The sequence below is a fragment of the Mustela putorius genome, unplaced genomic scaffold (genome assembly GCF_011764305.1).
Source record: "Mustela putorius furo isolate JIRA1106 unplaced genomic scaffold, ASM1176430v1.1 tig00000196_pilon_pilon_pilon, whole genome shotgun sequence".
Taxonomy (NCBI): Eukaryota; Metazoa; Chordata; class Mammalia; order Carnivora; family Mustelidae; genus Mustela; species Mustela putorius.
In genome coordinates this window covers 1,863,516-1,891,510 of record NW_025421310.1, presented here as the reverse complement: position 1 = coordinate 1,891,510, position 27,995 = coordinate 1,863,516, and the positions used below count along the sequence as shown (strand labels likewise).

Below are 27,995 nucleotides of genomic sequence, written 5' to 3'. Positions count from 1 at the left end.
GTCTGTTACTCTGGGGTGGGGATGAGAGTGTCTCTGACACTTGAGTAAGTGCCCGTTCCTCACTAGGGATTTTGGAGAGTCTGTTTCTTTGTTTCATGTCTTCCTGTCTATGCGTATGCTCATTTCTACCCTCTTTGTAAATCGAGAACTCCTAGACCCCACCAAACCCTTCTTTTTACTGATGGGAAACGGAGCCGCCCAGGGAGAGGGGCTACATGACAGCTGAGTGGAAACAAGAGGAGACAGAAGGGTGGTTATAAAGTTTTATATGATCTGAGCCCCTCTGGAGGTGCCAGAGTCTGTCCACACCTCTCCATAATGGGGGGCTTGAGGGATTGGCTCAGGGGGGGCAGCATGGCCCAAAAGGAGGGAAACTGCCTCCTGGGGAAAGGAGGCATCCCCAGTGCATTCTTGCACAGGCTTGAGGGGAGACATACCCCCACAGGAGGGGAGGAGGAAGCAGAGGTGGCTCAGAAGGGGAGAGTCACCCAGAAGAATACTCTAAAATTAGAACCTCGGCATCATACCTTGGAATTCAAGAGCTGTAGATCTTTAGAATCTGACAACATTTGAATCGTAGAACTACAGTGCCTCAGATCTTAAGACTTAAAACTGTGGATTCTTGGGCCCTTAACTAAAATCCTAGAAAGGTGGAATGCAGCATAGAACCTAAATGTGTCCAGCATTAGAAATGATTAGAACTTTGGTATCTAGCTAGTCACAGCTAACTGTAGTCTTATACCTTAGATGCTAAGGATCCAGAATCTTGGCCTAATAGAGTCTAACGTGTCTTGGAACATAGAACAGAACAACATTAGAATCTTAGAGTTTAATAATCTAGAATCTTGAAGTGTATGGTCTAGAATCTTAGACAAAGAATCTAGGTTCTTAGACTAAGTCTTAGAACATCCCATCTTAAAACATTAGACCTTTCAACCTCTATCTTTACACTCTTGGAATTTTTGAATTGCAGATTCTAGACTCTTCGATCTTTAGGATCCAGAATCTCATAATAAAGAGTTTCAAGGATCATAAAGCCTTAGAACTTAGAATTAACCATTATTAGAATCTTAGGACTTGAGAAGATAAAATCTTGAAGACTAATGATGTAGAGTCTTAGAGGCTGAGGATTTACAGTCTAAGAGGCTTAAAACTTCAAATTTTAGAACATTAGGCCTCAAAAAACCTCCATGTCTAGAATTGTAGAATCTAGAATCTTATATCCTAAGGACTTAGAACCCTCAAATAACAAAATCTAGAATGATAGAGCCATGGATTCTAGAACTAGAATCTTAGAGCTTCAGAACCTAAAATCTTGGTGGGCTGTATCAAGAATTCTAGAACCAGAAAAATCTCAAGCCACAGACTCTGAGGGCCTTAAAATATAGGCCTTGAAACTTCATGTCTGGAACCTTAGCACTTTAGAATCAGAAACTTTGGGATTTTAGGTTCTTAGAGCCAAAGACTAAGAGCATCTTTGAAACCTCGAACCTTTCTTCTAGACTCTTTCAACCTTAGAATCTAGAATCTTGGAATGTTAGACGCGGGAGGACCCCTAGGAATCGCAGCCCAACCCCTTCCTTTTACACACGGGGACACTGAGGCATGGAGAAGAGGGAGAATTTGTCTGGGGGTAGAAGTAGAATAGGTGGGAAGAGGAGGCTGTAGTCGGGGGTGAGGCCTGGAGTGGGGAGAGTTGTGGGGAGGCTCCCCCAGTGGCAGTGCCTAGCTTGACTCCTGAGAGGGATTCCCAGGTAGAGCGTTGTCTCAGGCTCCATCCTCCTGCCCTGGGGGAGGTGGGGAGCTCCTGTCAGTGGGCAGGGTGGGGCCAGGGGCTGTAGAAGGGCAGAGGACGTAGCGTCCAGCGGGATGGACCTCAGCCGCAGTGAGGCAACTGCAGGAATCCTTAGGGTCAGGCTGGGTTGGGGGGTCAGCTCCTCCAGCAGCTCCAAGTGGTTCAGGATGACCTCCTCCCTCATCCATGTTGACATAGAGGATCTCGTCTGGCTCCTGGGCAGGGGGCAGGGCCTTCAGCGTCTTCTCCAGATCTTCCCGAAGCTCTGAGAAACTCGGCCGGTCCCGGGGGTTTAGCTCCCAGCACCGGGACATTAGGGCATACCTGGGGCAGCAAAGTGAGGGGTGAGAGATAGCAGGAGCTCAGAAGGGGATCATTCTGAGAGTTTGGAAGCATTTCATGGAACTGGAAGGAACCGTGAGCAGTTTGGGGGCTTCTGATGGGATTTGGGAATTCTCAAGAGTTTCCAAAGGGGGTCCTGGGAAACTTGGGAGCTGGAAAGGGTCTTGGGGAAGCTCTCTGGGTATTGAGTGGTATTCTAGTGAGGATTTGCTAGAGCAGATTTTGTCCCTGAAAGCGCTGGATCAATGTTCTGCTCTCCTCTACGTGCTGTGAGACAGCAAAGTTTGATAAGCTCTGTCCTGAAGGATCCTGAGGATATCTCCGAGGAGACCCTTGAGTTTGGAGAAGCTCGGGACAGCAAACTGGGGGGCTGGTGGAGGGTCCTGGGTATTTAAGAGGATTGGGGGAAGGGCAAGAGCTCAGGAGTCTGGGGTGAATTAGAATTTGGGGGCAGGGGGGGTGCTCACATGAGTTCCTCAACAGTCTGAGGGGTTCTGTGCAGGTTGCAGAGGGTTGGGGCCATGTGGGGGTGCTCAGGGTCTTGGGAGTGAAATCTGGGATGGGGGAGGGGGTGGGCGGGGTCCTGAGGATCCTCACAGTCCGTCCAGACAGCCCACAGGCTGCTTCAGCCTGTTTCCCTGGCACAGGTAGTCGTAAATCTCGCTGTTCTCCACTCCGGGATATGGGGTCTGGCCCCGCGTGGCAATCTCCCACATCGTCACCCCAAAGGACCACTGTGGGGGGCAGAGGGGAGAGAATTAGAGGGTCTGTCCTGCACATAGACACCCCCAAATACATGGGTTCATGGGTACACCCACATTTTTGTGCGCACGTGTCCATCGCTATCTTAGCGGGTACACATTCCTCTTCACTGCAACACCGGCGCAGGGACAGGCTCACAGAGGTCACTTTTGTGCACATACAGACGTGCCCATCCATGCACACGTCTACACACATACACATACTTATCGCCACCTCTCCCAGCCTACACTGTCCACACATCTCCTATATGAACCTGCCACCTCCTGAACCTGTACATGTCCCCAGCATGTCCACACCACCATTCAGAGACACCCAGCACAACCCCAGACATGCCTAACCCTTACCACCAGGCCCCTGTGCTGTGAAATGAACAAGCCACTGACTCCCCACTCCTGTGGGGAATCTCCACACCTACCACATCGCTCTTGCTGGTGTAGACACGGTCAGCCAGGCTCTCGATGGCGATCCACTTGACGGGCATCTTGGCAATGCGTCCCTGGCGGTAGTAATCCCCATTGTAGATCTTCTTGGACAGCCCGAAGTCCGCCACACACACAGACATGTTCTCATTCAGCCTGTCCAGATTGGGAAGAGGAACGGGGTGACTGTACTGCCCCCTCCACTGGAAAGCCTGCCCTCACTCTCAGACACGTCTCCATCTGCCACTCTGGCTGTCCCTCTTTGGGGTTGAGGATCCGTCAACCCAGACTGAAGGGAAATGTGTCCCATCTTGTTTGGTCCATATGAAGTTTCGTAAGCGCACCCATGTAACCAGCACCCAGATGAAGAAACAGAACATCATGGGACATCATCTAGACAAGGAATACCACAGAGCAAAGAAAAAGAAGGAACTAACCAATACGTACAGAGACATGGGCTAACCACAAAAACATCATGCTGAGTGAAAGAAACCAGACACAAACGAGTACAAACTGCACGAGTGACATTTATGTGACATTTATGTGACATTTAAGAACAGGTGACTCAAGTCCAGAATAAGGGTTTTCCCTTGGGGCAGTGACTGGGAAGTCCATTAGGGAGACCGCCAGGGCCTAGAAATGTTGTTTTTTTTATCTTCATCCAGTGCTGGTTGTTTACATGACAAGTAAACATTCATTGAGCTGCACACGTAGGATGTGGGTGTTTCAGTGTATATAAAATAAACATTTTTTTTTCAAGTATAAGAAAGAAGGAAACACATTACATTATCAGTCCTTCCTACCTCTCCAAGGGAAGCCACAATCTTCCTTTCTTTTTATCCGCAAAGAACTTTCTTTTCGTTTATTTTTTAGGAGGTGGGGGAGGGGCAGTGGGAGAGAGAATTTTTTTTTTAAAGAGTTTATTTCTTTTTGACAGACAGAAATCACAAGTAGGCAGAGGCAGGCAAAGAGAGAGAGAGAGAGGAGAAGCAGGCTCCCTACTGAGCAGACAACCTGACATGGGGCTCGATCCCAGGACCCTGAGATCAGGACCTAAGCCGAAGGCAGAGGTTTACCCACGGAGCCACCCAGGCGCCCGGCAGAGAGAGAATCTTAAACAGGCTCCATGCCCGGCACAGAGCCCAACATGGGACTCCATCTCGAGACCCTGAGATCATAACTTGAGCTGAATTGGATGCTTAATGACTGAGCCACCCATGTGCCCCCAGGAACTTTCTTTAAAAAAAAAAAAAATATATATATATATATATAATATATTTATATTTATATTATATATTTATACATCTATATATTTTTATTTTATATTTTTATTTATATATATATTTATATATATATTTAAAAGATTTTATTTATTTATTTGACAGAGTTCACGAGTAGGCAGAGAGGCAGGCAGAGGGAGAGAGGGAAGCAGGCTTCCTGCTGAGCGGAGAGCCCAATGCGGGACTCTATCCCAGGACCCTGGGATCATGACCTGAGCTGAAGGCAGAGGCTTTCACCCACTGAGCCACCCAGGCGCCCCTATTTATTTATTTTTAAAGTAGGTTCCATGCTCAATGTGCAGCTTGAACGCACGACCTGAGATCAAGAGCTGCATGCCCTACTCCCTGAGCTAGCCAAGCACCCCTTAAGATTTTTTTAAAAGTAATCTCTACTCTCAACATGGGGCTCAAAACCACAACCTGGAGACCAAGAGTCACACATTCCACTGACTGACCCAGCCAGGCACCCCTTGATATTTTAACAACAACAAAAAAACAGGTGCATAACAATGGGTTGTCTGCTTCCATTTTCAGTGTCATTATTTCAAAGGGGGCTTGCTCAGGATCAGCCCAAGTTGCAGAAGGAAAGGAAGTTCCTTTCTGAGTCTATTGAAGACTTTACATACGTTTTCCAATTAACATGAAATACAGGGAACAGAGGAACAAGGCAAATGCCAACACAAAGAAACAGACACATATATGTCATATCCTGTAAGACAACGGGCCTGGTCTCTTCCAAAAGAATATGCTGTAACAGGGGCACCTGGGTGGCTCAGCGGGTTGAAGCCTCTGCCTTCGGCTCGGGTCATGATCCCAGAGTCCTGGGATCGAGCCCCGCATCGGGCTCTCTGCTCAGAAGGAGCCTGCTTCCTCCTCTCTCTCTGCCTACTTGTGATCTCTGTCTGTCAAATGAATAAATAAAATCTTTGAAAAAAAAAAAAAAAAGAAAAGAATATGCTGTAACAATATAAAAGGCAGGGGAGGGAGGCACCTGGGTGCCTCAGTCCACTAAGCATCAGACTCTTGGTTTGGCTCAGGTCATGATCTCAGGGTGGTGAGATCAAGCCCTGCCTTGAGCCCTTTGTAAATCTCTACACTCAGTACAGAGTCTGCTTATCCCTCTTGCTTCCCCCTCTGTCCCTCCCCTTGGCATGAACTCACACTCTTTCTCTCCATGAATAAATAAAATATTTTAAAAAATATGGTGGGGGGGGAGGCTATTCCAGATTTAACTAAATGTGTGTGTGGGGGACCTTGAATAGATCCTGATTGGGGGCAAGAAAAACAAAAAACAAAGCAAAATAAAACAAACAAACAAACAAAAAACAACCCTAAAAGACATTCTGGAGGACAACTGAAGAATCTGAATATGGATTGGATGGATATGAAGTTATGTTGCAGAATTATGGTTACTATTCTCAGGTGTGACAACAGAACTATAATTTACATGTAAATGCTCATTCTTAGGAGATAACCTATTGAAGATTTAGGCAACTTGCTTTGAAGCGGTTGAGGAAAGAGAGAACGGCAGAGAAGAGAGGAGAAATATGGCATAATTGCCCCCAGGGTAGTGTACGGGCATCCACTGAACAAGTCTTCCAACTTTTCTGTGAGATTGGACTTTCTCCACAGAAAGAATTTGGGGGGAAAGAAAGAGATGTTCATGTTCCCGAGAGTTGCAAACGTTTACCCATCTTGAAGAAGATTCCAATTCTCCAGCTCCGGTTTCTGAGTCCAATATTGTAATGAAACTAATAGTCGAAGCCTGTGTTTGTATATACATGTTCCATCCTGACCTTAGTTTAATTCTGGCCTATTTTCTGGGATGTCTGTTGGTGGGGGAAAGGAGGGTGTCTGGTCCCCTTATTCAATATGGCCCCTTGCTAAGGGCAGCCCCAGGCAAGATAGTCAGCATGGAGGGATACAGAGATGAGGCTTCAATGTCCCCACTGTCATTGGTCATCTCTGCCCCTTTGCTCACGTCATGCCACTCACTGAGCCCACCCTCTTGCCTCTACTCTCTCCACATTCAAATACCCCTCCAGAATCTCAGTTCCAGGCTCCCCTCCTCCACGAAGTCTTTTCCAATCCCCTTGCAGTACTGAGTTCTGGCCTGCCTGAGGGGTATGTGTGTCTAGACCCTTCTTCCCTCCTAGAAGGAGGGATGCAGCTCCCCTGAGGAGGGGACGGTGGGGTGGGGGTGAGAGTAGCTATGGAAGGCTTAGCACTCACATGCAGTTCCTGGCAGCCAGGTCTCGGTGTATGAATCTCTTGGTACTCAGATACTCCATGCCACTGGCGATGTCTGCCATGAACTTCACCAGCATCTGAGTGGGCAGGAACTGGGGCAACGTAGGAAGGAGTGGAGGTCAGCGGAGTCCCTGAGATCCATCCCTCCTCCCTCCCTCCTTCTTTCCCTTCCTGTGTGTGCCTTGCAGTGGTTTCCCATGGTTCCAAGAATTAAATCCAACCTCTTTCCAACAAGGCTCTATATAATCGCCTCCTGCCCTCCCGTTCAAGTTGATCTCCTATTGCCCTTGACCTGGACGTGCGACCACTTTTCCAGCCAGGGGCCTCCTTTCTGGTTTTTAGACGAACTATGCCTGTTCCTGCCTCTAAGCCTTTTCCTCTGTGCTATGTCCTCTGCCAGGACTGCTTCCCCCCAGATTTCCCCACCTCCCGCCGCCAGTTGGCTCTTCCTTCAAGGTCACCTCCTCTGTAAGACCTTCTCAGTCCACCCAAACTACCTGCCTGGCCTCTCTGTTGTTCACTTGACTCTCTTCATTTCCTAGCAGTTAAATTTCTCTTGCTTATTTATTGGTTGACTTCTTTATTGCCTGGTGCTCTCACTGGCAGACAGCTCCACGAGAGCAAGCTCTTGGGCACTGTGGTGTTCCCAGTGTCTGAGTGGTGCTGGGTACCTGACAGGTGCTCAGTGGATATCTGGGAACCAGACAAGTAAATATCCCTCACCACTGGCTGGTCCCCAAGCCGGGAATAGAGAAGGAAACTGTGCAGGTCTCCATGTTTCATGAAAGGTAAGATGACCACGGGTGCTGGGAAGCCCTCTCGTTCAGAACCCTGGAAACAGACGCCTGAGGACCCCCAGGCAGCCCTGTCACTCCAGTTGGCCAGGAGGGGAAGCCATCCCCTCCCTCAGTTCTCTCTCTCCCTCCCCTTCAAATCTAAGTTCCAAACTGTTGGGGGTGGGGTGGGTGGTGGGTGGCAAGGACCAAGCTTAAGAGAAGCCATTTCCAGCACTGTTCCCAGGGAAGTTTCCAGAGCCCTCCTGGGGACCTCAGCTATTTCTGGGAAAGGTCAGAGGTCACATTCCAAGCTGAGGGAAAGAAGGAGGAGGGAGCTTGAGGGTAGGAGGAGCAGGGAGCCTGGAGGTTTGATCTTCCCAGTGCCGGAGGGAGGGGTTTTCCTCCTGGATGGCCTCCATGGAGTCCTGGGCACCCTCAAACCTGCCCCTCCCTCACCAATGAGCCTCATGACGTTGGGGTGGTCAAATTCCTTCATGCAGACGGCTTCACTCAGGAAATCCTCCAGCTCCGACCTCGTACAGATAGCAACTTGGGGGAGAGAGGAAGGTGGATAAGGAAGAGGAGAGGGGAGGGAGGACTCCTTCCTCCTCTCCTTCATCATCATTGTCATCTGTGCCTGGTGCTGCACTCAGCTATATGTGTGTGTGTGTGTGTGTGTGTGTATGTATGTATATATGTGAACTTATTTAACCCTCTGAGGAGAGACCATTATTCTCTCTGTTTTAACAATGGGGAAACTAAGGCACGGAATGGTTAAGGAAATCTGCCTAAGGGCACACAGAGCTTGCAAGTGGAAGAGGCAGAAGTGAAGGCCAGGTGGGCCGGCTCTGAGATCCAGGTGCACACACCATGCTAGGCTGCTTCCCTGGGGATTCATCCCATTACTCCCTTTTTACAACTCGGGACACTGGCTCAGAGAGGCAAAGCCACTCACCCAAGGTCACACAGCTGGGACTCAAACCTAGGTGGAGAACGTAACCTGGTACATAAAAAGTGTTCAATAATGAATGAATGGGAAGACACTGATGGCTCCATAACCCAAGCTTTTAGCTCCACTGATTGAGAAAGGATCCCCCTCCTTCACCATCAGCAGCAGCCTGGCCCTCCTCGTATGGAAAAGACTTGGCCCTGGACTCCTGGGCTGTGTGACCCTGGAGTGGCTCCCACCCTCTCTGACCCTGTAAATAATATAGTCGTAGTCCACATTCCTTGCACAGACCACTTACCACCCCAGCATTAAGTGCTTTGGCTCACCCTAGGAGGCAAGGATATTATGATCTTTTTTCCCAAATGAAGAAACGCAGCTCAAAGAGGGAAAGTCACTTGCCTGAGATCACACAGCTGATAAATGATGAAGCTACATTCCAGACCTTCCCCCACCAAGGGGGCTGGCCCCCACCAAAACTACATTTCCCAGGCTCCTCTTTGTACTGTTCATACTGTTTCCTGTTTTCCTGTTGGAGTTTGCCAATGGGAAGACTGGCAGGTGGGTAGGTGGAGAGGGAGAAGTCAGGGTATTTCACTCTGTCCCTTACCGCTTCCAGCATTGCCTTGATGGTGGCTGTGTATTTCAAGCTTGCACAAGGCAGCCTCTAAATCTGCAATCCCAAATCCCACCAGGCATCCCTGGCGGTGGCTATGGTGACACCACTTCTTCACTCTGGCCTTAGGTCTTAGGATGGAAGTATGACTGTCACTAATCTCCAGCCTCACTGCTCCCCATCATTCCAGTGCCTTTGTAATAAGTCTCCCCATACTAAATCCCATCCATTAAAGCACCTAGTACGGACTCCACTTCCTATCTGGAAACCCTGAGATTCTGTGGCAAGGCTGGTTTTCAACTCACTCTTCTGCTCTTTGGCCTCATTAGGGCCATAGGGAAAAGCCTTCGGGTGAGGGGTCAGGGGTCCCATCCATGTAGACATGCAAGCTCAGACTCACTCTTCATTGTTTTCACAGCCACCTTGAGGATGGAGTCATCCTGGTTGAGCTGGCCCTCCATCACGGCTCCAAATTCTCCTGTGGGGGACAAGAGGGAGACACTGACATCAGTGGGTGCTTGGGGGGACTGTGACAGGGTATGGGTGGGGAAGTGAAGGACTTCGTGGTTCAGGGGAATGTGTGTGTGCGCTGGGGGTGAGGGGGGGCCGGGGGCTCACCTTCTCCCAGCGTCTTGCCCAGGGCTACCTTATGCCGGTCTACCATCACGTCCCGAAGCTTCTCTTTCAGCTCTTCACTGATGCCCAGGCTGTTCACTGTATGGGGGCAAGGGTGGACAGAGCCATGGAGCAGGGCTGACACTCAGGAGACATTTGGATGTCAAGAGGGATGTACCATTGTTAAAATACTGAAATACTTCAGCATTCATTCAAAAACAGCTACTGGGGACGCCTGGGTGGCTCACTGGGTTAAAGCCTCTGCCTTCAGCTCGGGTCGTGATCCAGGGTCTTGGGATCGAGCCCCGCATTGGGCTCTCTGCTCAGCAGAGAGCCTGCTTCCTCCTCTCTCTCTCTGTCTGCCTCTCTGCCTACTTGGTTTCACCTACTTGGTGATTTCTATCAAATAAATAAATAAAATCTTAAAAAACAAACAAACAAACAGCTACTGCCCTGAGCACACTTCCTGCCCTAGCTCCTCCCCTAGACCCCCCAAATCTTTTCCCAAACCAGCAGCAAAAGGGTTAGAGCCTGTCACATAATCTTGTACCACTGGGCACCCTGATAGGTCAGTGGTATGCCACAGCAGTTGCTAAAAATATTTCTTAACTTTTTATTGAGTTACAATCTGCATAAATCACAAGGGAGCAGCTCAGTGATTTCTTTCTGAGAGAGAGAGAGAGAAAGCACACGCTCCCAGGTGAGATGGGGAGGAGGAGCCCAAAGAGAGGCAGAGAGAGAATCCCAAGCAGACTCCCTGCTGAGTGAGGAGCCGGACATGGGGCTCAACCTCACAATTCTGAGATCACGACTTGAGCTGAAATCAAGAGTTGGCTGCTTAACCAACAGATTTCTTTAGGGGCGCCTGGGTGGCTCAGTCATTAGGCATTTGCCTTTGGCTCAGGTCATGATTTCAGGATCCTGGGATCAAGCCCCCATTGGGCTCCCTGCTGAGCAGGAAGCCTGCTTGTCTCTCTCCCATCCTGCTGCTTATGTTCCCTCTCTCACTGTCTCTTTCTCTCACTGTGTCAAAAAAAAAAAAAAGATCTACTTATTCTACAGAGAACACGCCCGCCAGCGGGGTGGGAAGGGGCACGGGGAGAAAATCTTCAAGCAGACTTCCTGCTGAGCGGGGATCCCCACCCGGGGCTCAATCTCAGGACCCACGAGGTCATGACCTGAGCTGAAACCAAGAGTTGGGTGCTCAACTGACCGAGACACCCAGGTCCCCCAGCTCAGCGGATTTCTACAAAGCAAACACAACAGTGTAACTAGCACCCAGGTCAAGAACAGACCATGACCCGCCCTCTCAAGAGCAGCCACCTTCCTGATTTCTCTTACCATATACTGGCCTTCTCTGTTTGGGGATATTATCAATGTGGAATCATATACTGTGTTCTTTTTTGTCTCTGGTTTCCTTCACTCAACACGGTGTCTATGAGACAGCCATAATGTAGCTCTCACACATAGTTGTGATTTATTTTCGTAGCTCTATAGCAACCGTTCTCAAACTTATTGGCCTCAGGACCCCTTCACAGTCTTCAAATTACTGTGGATGGCAAAGAGCTTTCATTCAGGGGGCTGACACAGATCAACACTTATTGTATTTTTAAAATTAAAATGAATGGGAGCACCTGGGTGGCTCAGTGGGTTAAGCCTCTGCCTTCAGCTCAGGTCATGGTCCTGGGTCCTGGGATCGAGCCCCGCATGGGGCTTTCTGCTTGGCGGGGAGCCTGCCCCCCCATCACCTGCCTCTCTGCCTACTTGTGATCTCTCTGTGTATGTCAAATAAATAAATAAAATCTTTTAAAAAATTAAAATGGATGGAGTTTTCAAACACAAGAATAAAGAAGCAGATGTTTGTCAACAGAAAGAGTGATGACATCATCATGTATTAGAGAGCTTCTGGAAAATTCCACAGAACACGTGTGAGAGAACGAGGGTGCTAAAGGGCAAATAACATCTCGGGATTATTACGAAAATAGTTTTGACCTCATGGATCCCCTGCAGTGGTCTCAGGGACCCCCAGGGACCAGGATCACACTCTGAGAATCGCTGCTGCACGTTACCCTACTAGAGCACCATGACCTCCTTGCTTCCTATCCTTGCTCCTCTTGAATTAAATGTCTTTCCCAGCCTCTTCCAATATCTCCCTGGGGCCCCGCCAGCCTTCTCACAGTGTGCTGGGGAAAGACATCGCTCTGTCCCTTTCCTTCCTGGATTTAAGTTGCCCCAGCTGGAAAGAGGAAGGAATTTGACGATGTGGCCTCTGAGGTCCCTTCATGGCTGGGACCCTCCTTAATTCCACAGTCTCATGGAGAGTCTAGAGTTCTAAGACCCTCTGGTTTTCAAGATCTTAAGGGTCTATGGTATTGATCCTGGAATTATTTCAGCCAAGCTTGATTCTACCTCTCTAACATTCTTTAATTCCTAGAGGAAGCTCAGGGGGATGGACTTTCAGAGCAAAATGATCTGATTTCAAAGCCCAGCTATCCAACGTGCAAGCTGCGTGGCCTTGAGGAGGTCACTTAAACACTCTTGTGCCACTGCTTCCTCATCCGTGCAGTGGGGGTGGTGGGGAGGGAAGACGTACCTGCCTCACTGGGTTGTCGTGAGGATTCAATTAAATGACATGTGTAGCACCTGTCACATAGGGACTGCTGGGGTTGGCTGTCACCCCTGGCTTCACGATCATCCTACCATCCTCGTCCTCTTCATCGCCATCATCATCACATTGTTCTAGGATCCTGTAGCTCTAAGGTTTGGTCTTCCTATGATTTTTTTTGTCTAAGACCCTATTATTCTAAGGGTCTGTGTGATTTCACAGTTCTGTTGTTGTCAGAGTCTGTGGTTCTAATGTCCTATCATTCCAAGGTCTTCAGGAACTTTTGGTTCGGGCATCAACAGAAGCCCAGCGGGCCCCAGTCTCTATGCTCGTCAGCCCCCAACCAGGGCGGGGAGGTGTGGGGGTTCACTTACAGGTGGCTTCAGTGGTCCGGCGACTGTAGGACTTGCGAACACGGTATCTGACCACCAGCTCACCCCTTTCCACTGTTGGTTCAAACACCTCTCTTGGGGAGAATGGGCAGGAGGTGAGGACAGGGCAGAACCAAGTGCAAACCCCTCCTTCTGAGAACAGTGAAAGTGAACACCACCCTAAGCCCAAGCCACCCCCCACCCCGCCAGCATTTGCTAAGCATGTCTGAGACTTCTACCCCCCCCCCCCGCCTTCCATTCATCACCCGGACCCTGGATCTCATTCCGATTCTTAATCGGAATCTTAATCGGTAATCTCTTGTCCCACACAAGCTTCCTCATGGTCTCCCTGGCCCCAGCCTCTCCATCCCAGTCCACACAAGCCTCCCTACTCACGTAGTTCCAACTTACCCATAGCGGGTCTCCTTCCTCCTGCGGTGGACGAGGAACAGAGCCAAGATGAGGACACAACCAGCGGCCACAACGGCTCCCAGCAGTACGTACCACCAGGGCCATGAGAAGGCAGGGGCGGGGGGCTCACTCACTGTCAGGGGTATGGCACACAGGTCATGGGGGAAGCCCTGGATCCCGCTCCCTGGACCCCAAAGATGTGACATTGGAGGGAAACAGATGTGGAAATATCTAATGAGGCATGGGGTAGGTAGAGGCATTCACTTCTCCGAGGAGATGGACTTGGGTCTGGAAAGCAGGGGAGCGGGGGGAGAGAATGCATGGAGTGTAGGATGGGTGTGTGGGGCGTGTGCAAGGAGAAGGAGGCTTATGGACAAATGGCCAAGGAATGGTCTTGAGGAGTGCGCGCTGACGATGGAGGGGTTTCCATAAAGCAAAGGATGGGAGAGAAGTAAGTATGCAAAGGACGGTGCACAGAATGTCAGAGGAGTATTGGAGGAGTTTGGGGTATATGAACGAGGAGTAGTCAAGGAGTTTTGGATACAAGTAGTGAGCAGTGATTTGTAAGGATTTAATTCTGGTGTGAAAGGAGCGTGGGCATGGGATGAGCTGACATAGTGTGTAAAAACGTGGGAATGGGTACGTGCTGAGTGTTCCGGGAGTTTGGTGTGGTGGATGTGTGCAGAGCGGGAATGGATTAGGACTGGCGAGGGGTGAGGAGTGTCAATGGGTGTGCACGGAGACCTGAAGAGTGTGGGATAGCGTGGACCCAAAGTTTTCCAGGATATATGGATGTATGTGGGATATGTGGTGAAGGTGTGAAAAATGTGCAGTTTGTGAATGAGAAGTGTGGATGTGTCCTGTGTTTGGGAGGCATGGGTGAGGAACCAAGGACTGTAATAGGATGACTGGGAAAGGAAGCTGGGATTAGTGTGAGAAGGGTATGGAAAGAAATGTAGGAAGGCACGTAAGGAATACTTAAGGCTAGTAGTTTGGGTTACAAGAGATGATCTGGAACAGGGCTAGGAGGGTACAATGGCTGTAGGAGGAATGTTCGAGAATTGCTGGAGAAATATTGAGAGGGATGGATTTGAGGGGGGATAACTCATCTGTCTGCCCATCCATCCAACCACAATTCACTGAGTACCTATAATGTTCAGGGCCATTCCAGGCGACTCCATCAAGGACCACACAAACCCCAGAAGTAGAAGATTAGAGTGATGAGTTTGGGAAACATGAAAGCAATGGCAACAGGTATGTTTATGGTGATGGGATCCTCAGGGGGTGTTGAGAGAAAGGAGGGAGGAGAGAGGGTGGGAAGCCTTACCCAGCTGGTGGACTGGTTGTCCTTGTCCTGTGAGGAGAAAGGACAGAGGCAGGACATGCTCAGAGAGGGTAAGGCTGGTGTGACATGGACGAGACTCTCATTAAGCTTCGGGTGGGAAAAGAGCCTAGATTGGGGTAAGTAACACTGAAAGGTACAGGGAGAAAGTCAGGGGCATCAGGGCAAGACAGGGTCCTTGAGAATGGGTTGAAGGGGGCTGAGCAGGACTGGGACTTACCTGGACGCCAGGGCTCCAGGGGCACAGGGAGGCTCCAGGGTCCATCCCCAGCGGCAGTGTAGGCTGCCACACACACTGTCAGGTTGGGGACAGTCCCGTCCCCCTGCAGCTCCAGGATCACCTCTCTTTTTAGCCCTATGTCCATGAGCACCTAGGATGTCGGATGGAGTGTCAGGGTAGAGTGCCCCCTATCTGCCCTTAACTCTTAAAACTTCACCCTCAGCCTCAAATCTCCATCTTTCCAAAAGCCCCCTCCTGCCCCCAACCCCTCCTCCCTACCTCCTCCCACCCTTCATTCCTCGCCACCACCCCTACCTCCATTCTCCATCCCCACGCCCACTCCACCATCAGCTCCACGAGCATCGGCCCTTTGCCTCATTAACTGCCCCTTGTCAAGTGCTAGCAAGGGGGGACTGAACCCCCATCCCCATCTTTCCACCCACGTTCCTCTATGCCCTCCTGATCTCCCACCCAATCTCCCACCCCATCTGTCCAACCCAGGGTGCTGTTGCTCCAACATCACCTCCATGCCCAATAGGAAAAATCACCCCTTCTTCAAGGTGTTCTAGGATTATCTGCTATAAAAGCGTCACAGGACATCTGGAAGTCTATTGAAACGCTTTGTACAGTGCTTTTAAATAGCCATTCCCTACCCCTTCCCCAGACCCCTTAAACCTCCCTAGAACGTGTTCTCCTAGGTGCCGTATGATCTTGTACTACCCCGACCCACACCACTGTCCTGTCCACCCTGACATTTCCTCCCCATCTCCCTCCTCCCAGCCACTCCGACCCAGCCCTGCCAGCAGCACCCACCTCGGGGGTGTCCTGGCCTCGGTAGGCCAACCGGTACCCCAATAGGGTGCCCTGCAGGGGCGCCCTTGGCTCCTGCCAGTGCACCAGGGCTTGGCTCCCATTCCTCATGGCGCTGACATTCTCGGGGGGGCCCAGGGGCACTGGAGGACAGGGAAGAGGGGAAGCTGGCACCCCCACCTCTTCCTGACCCCCTCCCCTGTTCCCAGGAAGCAGGGGCAGAGTGCAAAGGGAACGCACGTGGGCACCTCGTGCAGGCCTGCCATGAGCGGAAGCACAGGGGAGAGGTCTGGGAGAGATGCCAGTGGGCCATGCTGGGGAGTCCGGGGCTGGGTGGGAGGGACTGAGGCCATTTGGGCTTAATGGGTGACAGGAGATGCCTGGGGTGGCACAGATGTGAGCCGCGGTGAGTGACGTCTGCGTCACACCAGCCCCTTCTTACCTCCCTCCGGTGTCTCCACAGGAAGCCAGTGGGTCCAGGGTGAGGGGCCCTGGCTACTGGTACAGGCGACCCGGATGTGGTAAGGAGTGTGAGGACGGAGGCTGCCCAGTCGAAGGCGGTGAGGGGGAACAGACGCTTGCAAGGTGATAGGCTCCTCTGGAGGGTCTGGCTCTCCCAGCCAGACGCCCACCCCATCATCTGACAGCACGGCCTGGGGAGAGGGAAGGGGCTTGAGGATGGGACGGCCAGGAGATCTCAAGACGGGGCTCACACAAGTTGGTAGGGGTGGTCCTGGGGTGATGGCACAACTTTGCAAGGGTGAGTGTGTGTGTGTGTGAGAGAGAGAGAGAGCGCGTGCGCGCGCGCGAGAGAGAGTGCTCTGTGCTGGTGTAACAGGGGCACATGCAGCTGCAAAGCGAGAAGACCTCCTAGATGCATGATGTGGCTCCGTCATCACTTGTAAAAGCCACCTCTGGCAAGACTTGCCCTCTCCGAGCCTCAGTTTCCTCATCTGGAACATGGGCACTTAGAGAACAAATGCCTTCCAGGGCTACCTAAAGGCTGAAGGTAGGACAAGCTGTGCGGAGCAGGGCAGGTGATCAGCATCAATAAAATGACAATGACATTCAACCACAGACAAAAGCAACATCCTACAAGAGAAATCAGAAGAGTGGGCATCGCTGGGGGCTCAGGGATCCTTGTGGGTGGGGAGCTGGTGGGTGGTGATCTGGAGGGTGGTGACATGGATGAACATTTGTGTTTAACAATCTAGGTGCACACTGAAGATTATGCACGTTATGCATATCTGAATAAAAAAGCAAAGCCCTTTACACATCTGAGCTCATCTGACCCTCAGCTCTGTGTTTGGGTACCATGGGCATCCCCACTTACAGATGAGGACAGTGAGTCTCAGAGAGATAGAATCACTTTGCCCAAGGTTACCAGATTGTCACTGATGAAGCTGGGAACTAAACCCCAACCTGTCTTCAAAACTTTTGCCTTGGGGCGCCTGGGTGGCTCAGGCCGTTGTGTCTGCCCTCAGCTCAGGTCATGATCCCGGGGTCCTGGGATCAAGCCCCACATAGGGTTCCGCACTCAGCGGGAAGCCTGCTTCTCCCTCTCCCTCTACCCTCTCCCCCTGCTATGCTCTCTCTATCTCTCTCACTCTCAAATAAATAAAAATCTTTAAAAAGAAATAAGAACATTGGTGATAGTAACAATACTTCTCCTCTGTTCAGAGAGGCAGCAGAACTTGGTGCTGAGCAGAGACGCTGGATCTGGGGTTCAGATCCCGCCTCTACTAGCCCCTAGCACTGTGCCTTAGTTTCCTCATCTGTAAAATGGGATAACAACAATGTCTCCCTAACTTGCAGGGTTGAGTGAGCTGATGCTTGCAAGCATTTAGAGGAGGCCGTGCACGGTGAGTGTCTATTGCTATTATTGTGTGTGTGTGTGTGCATGCGCAAGACAGAAGTTGCCCGGCTACAAGTAGCAAACTTTGCATGCCCTACACAGCGTCCCCAGCTGGGACACTCGCCTGATCCCCAGTAATAACACGATCAGCATGGCAGGGACCACAGCAGGTATAGACATTTGTACAGCCCTGCCACACATAACCACAACTTCTACAGCCACACACCACAAGGATGCTGCCACCTCCCCTCAACACCGGGGGAGCAACCAGGAGACCCAACCACACTGTCACACTGAGTGTTCTCAGAGGGAAGTTTACCGCTTACTGGTGTGGACCCAAAGAATCTTGGATATCCAAGTCCTGGCTTGGGTATCATTTGCTGTGTGACCTAGAATGGGTGTCTATTTCTCTGAGTCTCCGTTCCTATCTCTGGAAAATGGGCATGTAAGAGTCCCTACCTGGCAAGGTATGAGGCTCGATGACACACAGCACAGAAGTCGGTTTGTGCATCCTATCGATGGTTAACGTTTCCCCAGTGTAGACTCTGTATCAAGCACCCCAGCAGGCGCAATCCTGGTTGAACTCCTGGTCTTTTTGCCACCACCCTCTGAGGTCAGTTTCTTTTTTCATTCCCATTTTACAGATGAGGAAACAGAGGCCCAGAGAGGTTCAGCAACTTGCCCAGAGTCCCACAGACGGCTGTGGGGAAGGATCCCACCATGAGGTCTGGGAGGGTGGGTAATATGATGGGGGTGGGGGATGGAAGCTGTCCCATGCCCGCTCTCTGACCTGCAGTGACAGATGAGAAGGGGAACCTCTGCTGGGACAAAGGGGACACAGGGACATAGGTCCAGACAGTCAGCCTCCTGGTGCCCACTCCCACTTCTCTTTTCCCTGCAGCCCTCCCATTCGAACCCTCCTGCCCCAGGCCAGGCACAGCAGGAAGTGAGCCCTGGAGAAGGAAGAGGACACACTTCTGCTTTTCTTTGACACTGGACGCATGTGGGTTGGGGGGTACAGCTGATGCCTGACCTAGCATTTGAGATCTCCCAAGTGGGCCCACGCTTGAAGATTGAATCAGTTTTATCCTTTAAAGCCCATGGGGAGGGCAGATCACTTCCCCTCTCCAGGCCTCAGTTCCTTCCCTTGAAAATGGGAAGATTAGCAGATTACTTTCTAGGGTTAGGGCACGTAATTACAAGAAAGACAGCTCTTATTTGATCAAGTGTTGGCTCTGAATGGTCTCCAAGAGGGTGAAGGGGGCTGTTTGGGTTTGGGGAGGTGAGGGTTCAAATCCCACCTCGGCCACTTCCTGGCTGTGATCCTTGACAGGTTGCTTAACTACTCTGAACCTTAGCTTCTACATCTGGAAAGTGGGTGTCTCCACAGACCCTGCCCCCACAAACACACATAAAAACATAAAGTCATAACATAAGGCCCACCACAGAGATGACACTCCATAAACACTGGGCATTACCAATTATTATCATCTGTCGGGGCAGACACTGTCCTGCCCTCACTCCAACTTCCAGATCTCAAAGAACTTCAGGCCAGAATTGGGTCTTGTATTCAGAGAATCTGCGTTTGTTTTTCTTAGCGCAGACTAAGAACAACTCTGGTGCTGAAGGCTGGGTCTAGAACACTTCAGGTCAGGGACTCTTCTAGCAAATGTGTCCTACTCTAGTTGGAACCTGCACTGGGCAATCGTGAGGACCTAGTGGTGACTGAGACAGGCCAGGACTGGTCCTCCCAAAGATCCCGGTCCAGTGGGGAGAGAGACTCACCCCTCAGACAGCGGCAACCCAGAGTGATCAGGGCTGGGATGGGAGAAGCACAGGGCTGTGGTCACCTGCTGGTGACAGAGAAGGTTCTGACCCATGCTGTCTTAGGATTCCCACTCTGGCCAGAGTCAGTATTACTAATACTAAAAAAAAAAAAAGTTAAAACAGCTAATAGTTTATTAGGCATTACCTATGTTCCAGATACTATTTTAAGTTTGGTCCTTGTATTCACTCATTGAATTCTTACAACAAGCCTATCTGCCCATTTTACAGATAAGACTGAAGTCCAGTGAGGTTAAGTCACAAGGTCCCATCTCCTGCAGCTGCTGGTGGTGGAGGGAGGATCTGAAGCCAAGACATCTAGTGTTGACTCAACTGGAGGCTCTACTGCCTCTCAGCACATGCATGGCTGGGAAGGGCTGGTTTCCCAGGGAGGGGCAGGGGGCTTATGTGTGGTGGAAGGAGGAGGGCTGAGCCAAGTCTAAGGTCTCACCTGTAGGGTGCAGTGCGTGAGGGGGTAGATGCCGCTCAGGCCTGGGGTCCAAGCCACCTCCAGCTCTGTGGGCTGGCGGGAAACCAGGTGGAGGTCACGGGGCCGCTGGGGGAGCACTGTGGAGACATGAGGGGCAGGGCTGACCCTGGGGGGTCTTTGCCCGAAGCTCCCCTCTAGACCCCCCTTCCCTCTACCCCAGCTCTGACCTTTGGGCCAGACCACACACCCTCTGACACCCAAATCCCCAGCTCCCTTTCCTTCACCTGTGATGGTGGCCGTGCGGGACGTGGTGACCCCCTTGGCGTTATGGGCTTCACAGGAGAAAGAAGATGTCTTGTTCAAACCTGGGGAGTCATAAAAGGAGAGGCCCAGTGTCAGAGAGGGGAAGGACGGTTTCCCAGGCCATGCTGAGCCACCACCTACCATGCCCTGCCCGACAGTCAGTGCAGCCCACATGGGCTCCTGCTGGAAGGGAGGTGGGGGTTGAGCTGGGAGCACAGGCCTCTGTCCCCAGACAGAAGGACAGGCTGGTGGCCTCAGTCTTAGTACCCCACTTTGTAGACACATATACACGCAGTCACACACGGGCACACACACAGAGACACACATACACACACACACACATTCATACACAGAGACACACATATATGCTCACACAAACAACACTCAAAAACACACACACCGAAACACACATACTCATATGTGTACACAGAGATAGTTACACACAGACACACCAGGCACATACACCAACACATAGTTACACACACACATACAAAAGTACCCATACTCATACCTAGACACACACACCAACACGCACACAGACATACGCATTCACACAATCACATACTTGCACAAACACAGACACGATCACACTGAGCCAAACAGACACACATGGAGGCATATATCCCTAGCAGACACATACTTAAGAAAAAGGCCCTGATGGCTGTATGTAAAGCCAGAGGTGTTCGCTCATTTATATGCTCTAAGCTCAGCTCCTACCAACTCCCGTCCCCCTCCCCCACTTCACTGGGAACTCAGATATCAGACACATTCCCATCTCGGGAACTTTGCATCTCTGTTCTATCTTCCCACAGAAGTGAACAGGGCTCTCGCCCACACTCAATCACATTTGGGACTCAGACCCCACCTTTTCTGTCACTCTGTCCCTGGCCGCCCTGTTCAGAGCCAGGACCCCATGGCCATATCTAGCCTCTCCCCAGCTTTACTTTTCTTCTTTGGCTCTTCTCATCACAACATACTTTGCCCATTACCTGTATGTCTTGCTCACTGTCTGTCAACCCTGCTATAGGAGGGCGGGGGTTTCTGTCTATTCAGTCCCCTGCTGTATGCCAAGGTTCATACAGGTCCACAATAGCCCTGCACACAGTAGGTGTTCCATAAATGCTTGTTGAACAAGTGAATGACTTTACGTGTATGCCTTTGTGTACCTGAGTGTTTCTGGGTATGTATGTGGAAATATGAGCCTGTGTAATTCTATGGGTAAGTGACTTAATATGTCTCTCTCTTTTTTTTTTAAAATATATTTTATTTATTTGACAGAGAGAGAGAGATCACAAGTAGGCAGAGAGGCAGGCATAGACAGAGGAGGAAGCAGGCTCCCTGCCGAGCAGAGAGCCCCATGTCGGGCTTGATCCCAGGACCCTGAGATCATGACCTGAGCAGAAGGCTTAACCCATTGAGCCACCCAGGCGCCCCAATATGTCTCTCTTTTTTAAAGATTTTATTTATGTATTTGAGAGAGAGAATGAGCAGGGGGAGAGGGAAAAGCAGGTTTCCCGTGGAGCAGGGAGCCCCAGGTGGGGGTTGATCCCCGGACCCTGGGATCATGACCTGAGAGGAAGGCAGATGCTTAGCGGACTGAGTCAGCCAGGCGCTCCAATATGTACCTTGTGTTTCTGGGTGTCTGCGGGTAGACTGCGTTTGCCTATGGATGTTGCAGGCTTGTGTGTGCCTCCTGCTCGGTCTGCGTGTGAAAGTGTATGTGTGTGTGAGCGCGCGCGCTCTCTCCGGTTCCCACCACCACCACCATCAACCCGCAGACACAAAGTTTCCTTTTCTCAGTCGGCAGAGGGAGCGGAATGAGGGAAAGTCGGCCGAGGCCGGAAGGGGGTGGGCAGGGAAGCTCCCCAGCGCTGCTGCCCAGGCAGCAGCCCGCAGCCAAGGTCAGGTGCCCAGCCCGGCCGCAGCCCCCGCCGGCGGGGGAGGGGCAGGACAGCCCCCGGTCGGCTGCCGGAGGGGGCGGGGAGCCTGGGTCCGGTCCAGCCACCTGGCACGTGGGGGCCCGCCAGGGTCACCGCGCAGGGGCTGGTGCTGCCGGTCCAAAGAGCCTCGGGGCGCGAGGGAGTTCTGGAGCCGGGTCCTGTTCCGACCGCAGCATTCCTGCCCCCGCGTGAGTCACCGGGGTGCCCCCTCCCGCTCCGGCACTTCCGGTGGCGGCTGGGGGGCGCGCGGCGCAGGATCCCCCCTTCCTCGGCTTCAGAGGGCACCTTGAAGACGAGGAGAGCAGGAATGGAGGGCCCTGGGACCCTTCCCCTCCAGCGGGCTCTCCCTCCGCCACTGGAGCCGGCCCACTCCAGATGTGCTTCCCAGATGCACAGTCCCTCTCCCTCTCCGCTCCCGCTCCTCCTCCTCCCACGCCCGCGCTTTTTCCGAGGGAATCAGAGAGATGGACAGAGAGAGGGCACGCCCTGAGTCAGATCGAGGGACAGACACACATAAACGGACAAAATTCCTTGACACGGCACCTCCCCCCACCCTCACACTCACACAATGAATCACACTTAACACACAGGGGCCGTTACTGGCACAGAAACAGAAAACCGGGCACTGGCTAAGCTGCATTAGGAGCTGATGGGGTTGCAAACACGCAGCGACACCAGTATCCAGCCAGTGACTTGCACGTATCTACACAGGGTCTGACGTTGGCGCACATACACAAACACATATATCACAAACATAAACACACAGTCAAACACCTAGCAAAGCAATATCCTGCCCCCCCCCCCAAAAAAAACTGACAAACACACACACCTGCCTGTGGAAATACACACAGGGAATCACACATAGACCTTGAGGTTGGAGTGGTCCAACAGATACGCACCAGGACATGAATAAGGTTAATGCCGACTTGCTTGCAAACAAACAAAGCCAGTCCTTCAAACACAGCTGGACACTCAGGTCGCTTTGGACACATTTACCGAGAGGCAGACTATACAGAAACTCACTTGCATAAACAGTGAGGCAGACACATAGTTGCCATGTGCCTAGAGGTGACACAGACATACATACACACACAGGCTGGCAAGTTTATCTACCAAGAGACAATCAGGGCTGGGGCTGATACATAGGGAGACCGGACAGAAGAAGAAGGGAGTTGTTACCGCCTGCTGTAGATCTCTCTCTCTCTCTCTCTCTCACCCACCAACCCACCCACACACACACACAGATCGGGGTCCATGTCAGAGTCACAAACCAACACACCCCCCTCAGGACCTATGCAAGGGAACCCCAGAGACATGTGTGGACACAGACAAATGCGTGGACAGCCACAGTGAGTGAAAACACACCAAGGAAGACTAAACTGTCCACTGACAACATTCTGTCTCCACAAGGAAACAGGTGTCCACACCACGACACACTCACACCCACAGATGCACACCTGTGACGTGACAATGTCACTTTTCTACAGGGAGCTAGATGCAAAATAGCCACAAAACACTCCCTCCCCTCATTCTGCCATCTCTCCCCCAAAACACACACATACACATGCCACCTTCACACAGCGAGTCACAGCTGTGAACACGCAAGTGCAAAGGAGGACAGAGGCCAGGCTGACACAGGTATTCTTAGACACATACACACACACACACACAACACGGCCTCATACACACTGAGACACAGATCTAGAGGGACACGGATACATACAGACAGGACCTCACACACACACTGAGACACACACCCACAGACACCCTCCCCCTACAGCTTTACCACACACTGATACACACACGGGCCCTCTCATGTCTGTGGGTGGGGGGGCTGCCCCATTTCTCCTTCCTGGGATGGCATGGGTGGCCCATCCCCCTCTCCTTTCCTATCTCCAGGGTCCTGCCAGGCTGACTCAGACCCCAGAGCCACGGGCCTGAGTCACCCCTCTGGGGGCTGGCATGCTCACCACCTCTTCCTTGCACACTCAGAGTCCCCGGAATGTTGAGAATGTGGACACCTCCCTCTAGCCCAAGAGACCCTCAGGCAGGAGCCCCCCACCCCGCCCCATCCCAGCAGACAGAGGCAGCAGGTTGGGGTGCCGGAAGCTGAAGCCCGCCAGGGTCCAGCTGCCTCCCTCAGACTGATCCTCACCCGGCTGTGTTCCTCCAACTCTCCTTCCTCGGTGAGGGAGAAACGGCTAAGTGCAGGGACCCTCACACTACCTCTGACCGCGCTGTGATCCCAAGCTAGGTCCTGCCCCATCTCTGTGGTGCGGAAATGGATGGTCACTCTGAAGCTAGGAGATTTTCTGCTGTCACTCAGACCTCCCTGTCCTGTCACTCTGCATCTTAAGCTACCTCTGTGGTCTGTCCCTTCCCATGTCTCTTGATCTCTCTCTCTCCCTGGAACTGTCCTTCCTTCTCCCACTTTCTCCTCTTTCTCCGCTTTCAGCTCTTCTGATACAGAGGTGGGCAGGTGGAGGAGGTGGAGGAGAAAACAGCCTGGTGCTTCCGGTGCCAGGCTTGGGGTCAGGGGCTGACAAAGGGACATCAGGCCCACACACACATTTGGGCCATGGGACAGCTCAGAGGAAACCCGGGACAAAGAATTCTATTCAGACAAGCTGGGGGGAATAAAGAGAGACAGAGGGACAGGGAGACAGACACACACAGAGAAGCAGAAAGAGACAGAGAAACAGAGGACAGAGAGACAAAAAGGGACAGAGAAAGCAGAGGGAGAGAGACGAGGGGTAGATATGGATAGAGATGCTGAGACAGTGAGACTCAGACAAAGAGAGAAAACAGAGACAGAGACAGAAAGAGACAATGAAGGACAGAGGGTCAGGCACTCACACAGGAGCACAAAAGACTCCTTTGCTCCCTGCTCCCATCCTGTCTGGCCCTCTAGGCAGAGCTGGCTACTCCCCAGACTTACCTGGAACTCTAAGCGTTTGCTGGGGGCCATGGCTCATGGCCAGAGTCAGGGGGACCGCATCCTGGAGCCAGAGAAGGTCCACAGGCTCTGGGGGCCCCTGTGCCCGGCAGCTCAGATTGAAGGGGGTGTTGGCGGCCACAGTCCTGTCCTCAGGCTCCTCCAGGAAGTAAGGCAGGCCTGGGGTGGGGGGCATGGTAGTTGCCAAGGTCCCTCTGAGCTCCCCAGGTGTCTGACTCACTGCAAATTCTTTGACGTCTGTATCTGATTCCTCAGGACATCCGAACGTCCTTCAGATGTCCAACCTGTCAGGCCTTTACCCCCAGAACACAAGATCCCAGTACCCCTGGGTACTTCCCCACCAGCATCTGACCCCTGGGACATCTGAGTCTCAGTGAGAAAAGTGAGACCCTGAGGGGCGCGGGAGAGGCTTAAATTGTACCTCTGACTCCTTACCCGATCCCCAGAATGTCCTACCCCAACCATGTCTGCCCCTAGGACATGTCACAACCAAGCCAAGATATCTTCTCCCCCAGGACATAAAATCCCCCCGAGGCCTGCCCCCAGTAATTCCCAGACTCCCCAGCTTCCCGACCCCCTAAATATCTTTGACACACCCAGGCTGCATATCCCCTAAATTTTCCAGCACCCTCTGACCACTCAGATTTCCTGTCCGCCCACAACCTCTGTGCCCAGGGCTCACCCTCCAGCCCAACGTAGCCAGGCTGGGACACGAAGGTTTTTCCTCCCAGGACCACCGCACACTGGTACCACCCCGCGTCTGAGAGCTGCAGGGAGGAGATTCTAACAGAACAAGAGGAAAGACAGAAAGGTTCGGGGTCAGTGCTGGACCCTGGGTAGGGGTCATCAGAACTGCAGGAAGGGGGTCAGGACTAGAAACTCGTCAGAGCTAAGGAGTGAGTACTATTATTAACTCGTTTTACAGAAGAGGAAAGTGAAACCCGGGGTTACATCACATTCTCCAAGCCACACAGCTAGCGAGTGGCCACACTGGGGTTCCAGCCCAGGTGGGGCTCCTGCCCATAATTTTTTACCCATCATGTGATGGAGGTTGGGGGCTGAGGAGTGGGGTGGGGACAGGGATCAGGAGGGATGCGGCTGGTCAGGGGGAGGCTGGGCACCTGAGTTGGCTGACCACTTTCCAGTCATCCTGCCCATCTTCACCCAGGGGCACCTGGGTCTGGGTACTGTCTGCCAGCTCTAGCACCTGTCCATCCCGAAGCCAGGTCACTTCAGGGGGCTCCCCCTGAACCTGGAGTTCGCACCGAAGGGTCCCCATGAGTCCCCGGGCACCTGTGACGTTCCTTGGACTCCCCACAAAAGGGTCTGTCTCAGCCTGTGCTCCTGTGGGGAGATGGGGAAAGAGTTAGCTTAGGAACCCCTGATTTCCTCCCAGCCTGCCAGGCCCTTAGGCCCACATAGTTGTAAAGTGACCTCAGTGGGGGGGGGGGTGGAGGGTGGAGGCTTTGGGGGAGGATGGGAGCCTTCCCAGGGGACTGGGGTCTAGCCTCCGTCCTTCCTAGGGGCCTCATCCTTGGTCTGTTGGGAAGTAGGCCGGGGATCTGGCAGCCTCCCACGCTCCCGACTGCCCAGCAGGGCCGGGCCCTGTTCCCGCCCCTGTTGCCCTTCCTTAGGGTCTCTAGAGACTTGACAGATCGGCTGGTGGTGGACTGCTGGTGGTAGATGGGTGCTGGTAGATGGTGCGGTGCGGAAGGAAAAAAGGAGGGAGGGAGAGGAGAGAGAGAGAAGAGAAACAGGGAAGGAGAGACAGAGAGAAGCCAGACAGAGTCAAGCTTGAGGACTCAGAGACAGCTGAGGGACAGAGACCAGAGAGACACAGAGGATGATAAGTGAGGGAGAGACACCCCTGAGAGGAGGACAAAGTTGGGGGAGAGACACAGAGGCAAACAGACAAAGAGACAGAGACATTATAGAGACACCTAGAAAGTAGGGAGACAGAAACCAGAGACTGGGACAGAGAAATGAAGCTCCACAGAGATGGCGATCTACAGCCAGAGCCGGAGACCCCCATCCCAGAAATGGAGCAGACAGACAGTGATGGGGTAAGGACAAGTGTGTGGAAGGGTGACAGTGACAAGCGTTCCCCCCTAGAGCTCTGAAGTCCTCCTCATCCCACTGCCTAACTTCGTGCTCCTTTCTGGAAGATTCCTTCCGGGGCAGCCCCCAGCTCAGCCCCTCTCCCTAAGCGCCCCCCACCCCCCGCGAGTCAAGTCCAGCCCCACTCCAGCCCCCAGGTTCTCTGTCTCTCTGTCTCGCTCTGTGTTCACTTCTTTCCATCTCAGACCCTCCCAGTTTCTGTTTCTTGTCCTGTTCCTCTCTGAGCCCCTTTCTCTACCCGGCCTCTCTCCTCTCTCCCCATTTAACTCATTTAACTCGGTGTCTCCTTGTCTCCCCCTCTGTTGTCCCAAAGACAATCCTTGGGCCAGCCCAGACTCCCCTCAACACCTGCCATCCACCCCTCATTCCACTCCTTCCTGCTTCAGCCCAGCCCCGGGTCGTCCCCCCACCCCCACCCCCAGCAGGGCCCCATCACTCACCCTTGGGGGCCACGCATCCCCAGAAGCACAGCGCCAAGCACCAGGCCAGCAGGACCCTGCCCATCCTCGGGGCACCACGCAAACGATGCCAAACTTTCCTCAGAAGTTGCTGGGCACCCTGCGGGGGAGGGGGCAGGGCCGGGCTGTCCCCAGCCCTCCCCCCCAGCTCCAGGCTCCCTGGACTTGGCACTGCCCGCCTGCCACGGCTGGGCCCCCGCACCGGCTCTCCTCAGCGGCCGCCGCCTTCCTTGCTCCCCAGCCTCCTACTCTCTCTCCCAGACTTCAGACTTCGGGCAACGCTTTCCCCGCCCCTGGCTCCCCCTCTGCCTCCGCCCACCAGCGGGAGCCCAGGGGGCCACCTGGGCTTGGAGGGGTTAACTCTGGGAGGAGAGGACCAGCCCTGTCTTAAAGGGGCCCCGGAGGGAGGCTGAGGAGGGGGAAGGCGCTCTAAGGACTGCACCCCAAATCCTGGGGCCAGCGAGGCAGGGAGGCTGTGCGGCTCTCTCTCCCAGCTCTGGGCGCTGTCCCTCTGGGCTCTCTCCGTGTCTGGTAAACATTCCTCCAGAACT

General features: G+C 52.6%; 1 protein-coding gene across 2 annotated transcripts; it reads right to left on the bottom strand.

The window, feature by feature from the left end:
* Positions 1-249: 249 nt before the first annotated feature.
* On the bottom strand, positions 250-27,947 carry AXL (AXL receptor tyrosine kinase). Of its 2 annotated transcripts, XM_004776076.3 has the most exons (20): positions 27,427-27,947; positions 25,990-26,212; positions 25,551-25,651; positions 24,851-25,027; positions 19,954-20,034; positions 19,691-19,806; positions 16,003-16,213; positions 15,564-15,703; positions 14,751-14,901; positions 14,516-14,542; positions 13,189-13,321; positions 12,781-12,872; positions 9,805-9,900; positions 9,587-9,664; positions 8,081-8,173; positions 7,572-7,693; positions 6,831-6,940; positions 3,315-3,474; positions 2,735-2,871; positions 250-2,119 (listed from the first exon to the last, which is right to left on the bottom strand). In XM_004776076.3, the coding sequence occupies exons 1-20, from the start codon at positions 27,488-27,490 to the stop codon at positions 1,768-1,770; spliced, it is 2,664 nt and encodes an 887-aa protein (XP_004776133.1). In that variant the 5' UTR covers positions 27,491-27,947; the 3' UTR covers positions 250-1,767. The 2 variants fall into 2 exon arrangements, with proteins under 2 accessions (XP_004776133.1, XP_004776134.1); XM_004776077.3 differs by lacking the exon at positions 14,516-14,542.
* Positions 27,948-27,995: the final 48 nt, after the last annotated feature.

What these genes read in the sequence shown, in the direction of transcription:
- AXL (XM_004776076.3), bottom strand. Translation starts at nt 27,490, where the DNA reads ATGGGCAGGGTCCTGCTGGCCTGGTGCTTGGCGCTGTGCTTCTGGGGA. An exon ending in CCTGGAGCCCTGGCGTCCAG is followed by an intron (nt 14,543 to 14,750) that starts GTAAGTCCCAGT and finishes TTCTCCTCACAG; the next exon opens with GACAAGGACAACCAGTCCAC. An exon ending in ACACCAGCAAGAGCGATGTG is followed by an intron (nt 2,872 to 3,314) that starts GTAGGTGTGGAG and finishes TGCCCCCCACAG; the next exon opens with TGGTCCTTTGGGGTGACGAT.